Genomic DNA, 7,961 nt, shown 5'->3' with positions numbered 1-7,961 from the left:
CACAACAGGACTCAGACTTTGACTAAACAGATTAATGTCATAAAAGCATCAGAAAATAGTATAACTTTATTCTGCTTTGTCAACAGCCAGGTATTTACTTGGGGAAAAAAAGTAACATATATAAAGAATTCAGCACTTTTGTAAAGTTATTAACATTTCATTATGTAAATACAATAACTTCAACAATTAATATTCAAAATGAAGTGCAAATATAGAAAGATGCATCAATATAACCACCCTGGCTTGTTAATATTCATAGTCTGCACCGATCTCAAATTAACTTACAGCGGTCTTTAAATTATAGCCAAAGATTAATCAGTTCTGCCGAGAAGACATATGTATCATACAATCAATCAGTCTCATCTCATTTTTGGCAGTTTTTCAAAAGCCTACTTCCAAAATCTGCATGAATCCATACAGATGTGCAACATTATTGAAATATAATTTAAGTGACATTCAGTCTTAAATCCATTTGAACAGCTGGATCCAGCAGAAACACAAACAAGTACAGAAGTAATTTTTACTTACATAAAAAAACAGCTCAAAAAGGGGGAAAAAAAGTTCTTCCAATTAATCATTTTTCAGTGCAAAACAAAACGGTTCGATTGTGAAAGTAGTACGGTGTTAAAAATGCTGAAATCATCATTTCATTGACATACATTAATAATAGTGCCTTATGTATTCTGTAGAGATATTTCATATCAGTTGCTGACAGTCTTAGTCATTACTACCTTAAAAGGATAAGTCTGGTAATATTGTATATTTTTCTTATTGTCAAGAAATCCAAGAAGACCAAAACATAGAATGAATTTAACCTACTCACATATTATAGTTTATTCCTCTGCCCCCTCTTCCAATGTTAAATTATCCAGTGTTGCACTTGGTGACACGTTTCTTCATTACAATAAACACAGGCACTGTAGTTTAAGTCAATCCCACATACACCATCGTGCTGCTGTAAACACTGTAGTCCCAATACTGAAAACAAAACACAGTTTACTCCTGTGGCGAAACCAGCTGTAAAACTATGTAGCCTTTGAAAAATAAGACTAGATATTCTTGACCTGTTTAAAGATTCATTTCTTTTAGTAGGAACCATTGAGCATGGAGCTAAGTGCCACAAACAGGGTAGGGAAGTCAATGTATTGAGACACCAACGCTTTTGGTCATTTCATAGGATTTTCTGAAACAAACAAACAAACAAACAAACGAAAAAAAAAAGTAGAATATCACCAGCCTTATCCTCGAAAACTGAGTCACATCCAGTCTCACATTTGGTGAATTAATCAATCCATATACTCCTTCAAAGTGAAAAGAATCAATATCTAAACATCAAATATAGTAGAAATAAGGCCGAGAAAGTCTTTTTAAAGTCATACTCTGTCCCTATGTTAAGTTTCATTTAAGGTCAAATTCATGTATTTTCTCCAATCATCCAGTTTATTCATGAATTCCCCACATTTTGGTCTGAGCTTGAGGGGTTTGATGCCATATCCATATCCTCCAACTCTTTCCCATTTCTCTGTTCATCCACAGGTTTGTCGGTGCTCATCAGTGACCCATTTGTTGCTGACACATTTTCCTGCGACATGTCTCCTTCTTTTTTATCTAGCACTTGATTAAAATCAGTCCTTGGGATTTTTTCCTCCCTCCCAGAAGAAAGAGAGGGAGAGTGTTTTGAGGTCTTATGGGGTGTTTGTGCTGACGGGCTCATTTGACCAGTGGCTTTATGAGCACCAGCTTTTTCCTCCAACTGCCCACTGGCTGAGTCCCAAATAGAGCCGTTGCTTGGCAACACCTTGTTATCTTCTCTCTTCTTCTTCGGTGGTTTTTCAGTGTCTATGTCCCCATCTGTTTGCATACTGTTGTCTGGCTCCTGGATGGTATCCTTTGAGTTGTTGGTCAATTTGTGGTCACTGTCCTCACTGGGCTCAGTTTTTGCCACCACAGTGTCAGGACTGGGTGACTGATCCATTTCATCAACATCATCTGTAGAGTCATTTCCATTCCCTAAAATTTCCTTATTAGGCTCAGCTTCTGTTTTTCCATTTCCAACAGTCTCAGCTTCTTGTTTTGGCTCAGGGGATGCCTCTGACAGTTTGTTTTTGTCTTTATTTGCTGTTTTATCAGTTCCTTTCTGAGTCTTTGTAACATTATCCAATCCATCCTCTTTTTGTTGCACGACTGCCTCTCCATCTTTGCTTTTACCCCGTGAATACACTTCATCTTTTCCATCTCCATTCCCAATGGCATCAGATCTTTTCTCTGCCTTCCGGAATTGTTTCTGAATCTTTCTGGGACACCACACAAACTTATCCTTTGGCTCAAAGTGAAGGTAGGCAAAGCGCACAAGCTCCTGACGTTTCTGCTTGTCCAGCACAGCAAACAAGAAATAGTCAAGCACGCTGCGTTTAACACTGCTAAGGGTCTTCTTGACCAGAGTCTCTTCAAGAAAGAAGCGCACAAGTGGGGCCTGATAGCGCTCAAATCCCAGCTCCCCAAGGCTTTTCAGGATGCGAGTGATGCGTAGGTTGTTGTGCATATTCCTGCAAGAAGTCAGACGGTTGAAGCTGAAATTACAAACAAAAACGTACATATCTTAGAAGTTGCTTAAGTGACAATATCTAATACTTACCGTTCCAGGTTGCCAAAGCGCTCCTTCCAATTTTCTGCACGTTTCACTTCACCTGTCTCTTTGTTGACCAAACGGATGCCGTAGAAGCCCAACATGAGTTCATAGGACTCAACTAGTCTCCTTTTGGCATCCTCATTCTTCTTAAAAGCCTAAGGAGCATATAGAGTGGAGATAATATAAATTACAAAAAATTGTGCAACATTTCTACAGCTTTTATGATCATGTAATGACAGTAACATGGGTCAAAACATTTGAATAAATAAATGAAAGTCATTATGTTAAGCAGATATGCAGTTTCCCAAAGCAGTAGATAAGAGCGAGTGCATGTGCATACCATTGAGTTTCTGAACGTTAGCTGTCTCTGGTACTTAAGTTGATGCTGAATATACTTTAAAGTAACTTTGCTTATTGAACTGTCTGTAAGCTGTGCTGTGTATTAAAAACATCCATCATAAGCAAAAGCATAGAAAAGAAGATGTTTTATACTTGGAAGTGTTCATTTGAAAATGAAGCTTAATGTGCAGCAAAAGGTCTACAGCTTTCTGCCCTCTATACTTCATGTTACTGTGTGGAAATGTAAGAAGGAAAGCTTTGATTTAGCTGCTTCTCAAGGCAGACATTATTCTCTTAAACACGCATCTAACCTAAAATGAGGCAGGGGTGGTTCTTGTAAATTTCATGAATATGCTCTAATCTATTGTGAATTTCTGTATAAACACCTTTAAAATAAATAAATAAATAAATAAGAAAAAGAAGATATGGAACCTGAAAATTTAACATCAGGTAAGTGTCAGCTCAGCCAGAAGAGAATATATTAGGCAAGAAGGAGTGGGGAACGATACAATAGAAACTATCAGATCAGTTTCTGCAAATCAATCATTGAATTAGTGCTTGCTTTTGTTATTTTCTAATCTAAACACAGCCGAATAAAAACTTCAATAAATCATGCAGATTTTGTTTCCTCCTGCAGACTCTGGGGATTCTTAAAATACTGTTTGTCTCCTACAGGTCAGAAAGAGGCACTTGTTAATCTGCAATCATTTCCAAGAGCATCTTCAGTTACAATGCTTTTCGTAAACACTTCTTAAGCTTAAAGAAGGTTCATAAGATCGATTATACAATGATGACACCCTGAAGGTTTCTCAGACAAACATTTTCTTTACAATGTTAATAAATGGCAGTGTGTGCTTAATAGCTCATGAGCTTACTTGCGTCTAACAATGCAAGAAATAATGTTTGGGAGGGTTTGTGATAGGGAGTGAAAAGTAGGTCAGACTGATGGGGTGAACCCCAGTCTCCCTCTGCTCCTGATGGCAAGAAATCTTCTGCTTTGACTCTTTTTTTAAAAACATTACTCTCCACGATGACTTGACATGACTAAATCTAGTAAAGGTTTTTTTTATTAAAACTACAGAACTGCAACCAAATTTTGTGCTAATGAAGTTGGAAAAACTATTTAATACCACAATGCAATATTTCTGATGCACAATTTTACCAGACGTGCAGGTTTCAACTTCTACAGTAGTTTTGGGGGCTTTTTGCCTTTATTTTGATAATTGACAGTAGAAAGGTGATGGAAAACAAGTGAACAGAGATGAGTGATGATGTGCAAGTGTCTTAAAGGCATGAGTGTTGTCGCGGTCTAAGGGTTTAACCTATGTAGCTTGTTCTGGAAAGAATTTATCACTCAAACAATGACCGAAATTATTTTACAAAAACTATGGCAGCTCCTCGATTCTCTGGTTGACTGAACATAGCATTTGGAGCTTTTAAGATATGACATCTCTAGCCAAAGCATCAGAAATTCATGATGCTTTGGCTCAGTGGCTTTGTGCTCATCACATATTTGCAGCATCAACATAACTGGTCAAATAAATTTGTTGTGTTGCTTTATGTTGAGCCAAAAATTGCAAGTCACAGCTGACAGCCAAATTCTGCAGAATAAACTGTTTGGCTGAGCATTCATTTAAAGGACTTGTTGTTTCCTCTTACCTCAATTTCCTTCTTGGTGAGTTCTGAAGCCATGTAATTAACCCCCGGTTCTCGCAGTGGAAACAACCTGCCAATGGCAGAAGATTCAGGAGAGAAACAACACAAAACCAATTAACATCTAATGAAACTGTACTCTAATTTAATGATGATATTCTTGGTGATTCATCCTTGAAAAACATCAAATACAACTCTGAAGCCATGTAAAGCCACAAAAAACATCCTTTAATAAACAGTTTAGAAACAGCACACAAAAGTAAACACTAACAGCATTACAACCCTCTGAATATCACTGGAATAATATGTAAACTTAATCACTGTTTCTCTTTTGGAAAGCTCAAGTGACAGGTAAGACTAGAAAACTGTTGACTAGAAAAGAGGCGAATGGTTGAATAATACATACCACTGAATGTAGGAGTGAACTCTCTCCAGTCTTTTGTAGTCATTTTTCCATTCCTTAAGAAATGACTCAATGAAGACATCTGTGCCAAATGAAAAAAAAACAAAGTAACTACAAACAGAACTTGTAGTAACTTGTGTTACGAAACACTGAAAATACCATGTAAGAATGTATGAATAAATTACCATCAGGAGCGGAGGGAAATTTATTGAGATAAAACTGCAAATTATTCATTTTGTCTTCTGAGCACTCATCATCTGTAAGATTCTGTAAAAACAAACAAACAAAAACATAATTTCATCACTCTTTGTTGTTATAGACAAGCTGTTATGTATTATTTTGCCGTTACTTACTGGGTATCCTCTTCTGTAGTTCTGCATGTCCTTTGCTGCCCTCATGTTTCTGGGCGTAGGATGCCACTGCAAGTAAAAGTGAAAGTAAAATAACTACATCAAATGTTTCACTGTTGTATAAATGCATCCTAATCCATGGCAACGATGACACGTCGTGTTTTCATTGCTAATGATGGCATATCATGTAATGTCTCTAATACCATAAAAACCTGGCATAACGTTATACAAGTTGATGTATTTAAGGCCAAGCTAATCAATTCCCCAATCCCGCAAAGATTTTCACAATTCTAACTTTTAAAAAATGTTATCTGTGAATTACTACCTATGGATAGTTATCGCTGTAAGTAGCCCAACATAATCATATAAACGTAACGCCAGCGATTTTATAATCCCCCAAAAGTGAGCTAACATCAGTGGCTATTGGCTAGCTAGGCTAGTTAGCAAGCCTGCAGCAGTCAGGCATAAAGCTAACATTAGCTTTCCAGTCTTGGCAATAATACAAACGCCTGGCAGGGTGGGAAAGCAACGATTCAGAAGTCAACATATTCCACGATATGACAGCTTCTAGGTGAGTTACGGGTTGGCTTGGTAATAATGAAAGCACGTACTAAAGTCCAACCAGATTTGTTTTTGTCTTGACTTGACCGACGGGTTTGGCTCTCTCCGGCCGGGTCGTCTCCATCACTCTCTGTGTCCCAGGTCGAGTCGTACTCACAAACACAGTCGTCCTCCATTATTAACAACACAGTTATATTATTTGCTAGAGATAAGTAAACGTTTAACCTGGTTTAGCACTACAAACGGACATGAATCAAGTTACAGTTGCATGTTCAGGTTAGACGGGGACGGCCCTGACCATCCGTCTTTCCAGTCTACCATCGTCAGACAGCGGCACTGTTGGCGGCTGCAGTGCTGATGCTGCCTTCAAGTACGCCCCGTAAGTAGCAAATCTAACTTCACACAACTTGACACACGTTTGCGTTCGCCATTACTTTAATCGGAAACGGAATTAAAAAAACAGTTTTTGTGGCATTTTATGCTAAAGAGTATAAAACCCTAAACATGTATTGTTGATTTGCTGCCTCACGGGATGAACATATAGCTACAGTTTAAATTATGGAGAGTTCATCACTAGTTGACCTCAGGAAGGTATTTATTCCTTTTTGGAATTTTTCCTTCCCTTTCCTGGCAAGTCTCATCAGAAACATCTGACGACACTGCAGTTATTTGGCACTTATTTATGTGTTATTAATGAGCCTTCGAATGAACATTTAAATTTTCCCGAGACAGTTGAAGGCGGCACACTTGCAGTGTTGGTTGATGGTGATAAAAACTGCAAACCAGCTGATGAGTCAGGCAGCCTATCTTAAGTACAAGAAAACTCTTTCACTTGACTGTTATATAACAAAAAGCAACAGTCAGGCTATGATAGTCGTGCAGATAACTAATAAACTGACAAATTAAAAACTAATAACAATATGTAAAGTAACATGAGAACTAGGCCTATTTTTATTATATATTGCCTCACTAATGTTGAATTTTGGACGTTGGTCATTACTATCACATAAGACGAAGTAAAGCAACAAATCCACTCATTGGACAAGGTGGAACAAGGCATGTTTGGTGTTCCTGCTTGAAAATGATGTCAAATTATTAAGATAGTTGATGTATTTTTTGTGGATTGACAAGTGGATTCATTGATTAATCGTTTCAGCTATATTCAAGACTAGTGTGCCAATGGTGATGGGGCTGGAAAAATATATGCACTGGGAGTTATACACAGTATGTATATATGGAAGCCCAGTATTCATGTTAAATTATGTTTTGACCTATAGCAAAGCCGTGCTGGGGCTGGGTATCAGGCTGTACCATCATAAATCTACTGGGCACCATGACAGGTGGCACCATTCTCTAGCCCATGACACAACCTTTTAAGTGCCTTTAATTCACCACGCACAGAGCAGATACTGGGCAGCTTGACCCGGTTTTAAATCTACATTGTGTCCTCTTAGGCTAAACTAACTGAACTAAAACCCCACTGGCCTTATGGGCAGTATCTCCATGGCCCAGCCTTCAGCTCGACTTGTAGAAGGCCCCGCCCCCTCCTACAGAAGAGCAAGACCTACGAGTCACAAGTCGTTTTGTGTCTCTATAGCTGTTTTGCATCTTTTTGTAGTCATTTTTCGCCATACTCGTTTGGTGTCTCTTTTTTGTTCATTTGTGTCTATTTTTACCCATTTTGTGTTGCTTTTTAGTCATTCTGCATCTCTTTGCAGTAATTTTGTGTCAAGTCACACTCAATTTGTGTCTTTTTATGGTTGTTTTGCACTTCTTTGTACTTGTTTTTTTTAATCTCTTTTAGTTGTCGGCATCTCTTTGTACTCATTTTGATTGTCTTTGTAGCTGCTTTGTGTCTATTTTTACTTGTTTTGTGTCTCGCTGTAGTCATTTGATTGACTTTCCAACAAGAAATGTTAACAGTCCATTCAGAGGCTCTGGTCTATTGGGCTACCTAATCCCATGTTTCCTGCAGACCTGTACCAACAAGGTTTGTTCAGTAATCCATCCATGGTTATATCAGAAA

At 38.0% G+C, this 7,961-nt stretch overlaps 1 protein-coding gene across 1 annotated transcript; it reads right to left on the bottom strand.

The window, feature by feature from the left end:
- Positions 1–51: 51 nt before the first annotated feature.
- On the bottom strand, positions 52–6,279 carry ogfr (opioid growth factor receptor). The gene is made up of 7 exons (XM_056385825.1): positions 5,986–6,279; positions 5,378–5,443; positions 5,210–5,291; positions 5,028–5,106; positions 4,628–4,694; positions 2,636–2,784; positions 52–2,546 (listed from the first exon to the last, which is right to left on the bottom strand). The coding sequence occupies exons 1-7, from the start codon at positions 6,109–6,111 to the stop codon at positions 1,445–1,447; spliced, it is 1,671 nt and encodes a 556-aa protein (XP_056241800.1). The 5' UTR covers positions 6,112–6,279; the 3' UTR covers positions 52–1,444.
- Between the last annotated feature and the right edge of the window lie 1,682 nt (positions 6,280–7,961).

This window comes from Seriola aureovittata, chromosome 9 (genome assembly GCF_021018895.1).
Source record: "Seriola aureovittata isolate HTS-2021-v1 ecotype China chromosome 9, ASM2101889v1, whole genome shotgun sequence".
Lineage (NCBI taxonomy): Eukaryota > Metazoa > Chordata > Actinopteri > Carangiformes > Carangidae > Seriola > Seriola aureovittata.
Note: the sequence above shows the minus strand (reverse complement) of the source record. Positions and strands in the feature narration are given on the sequence as shown.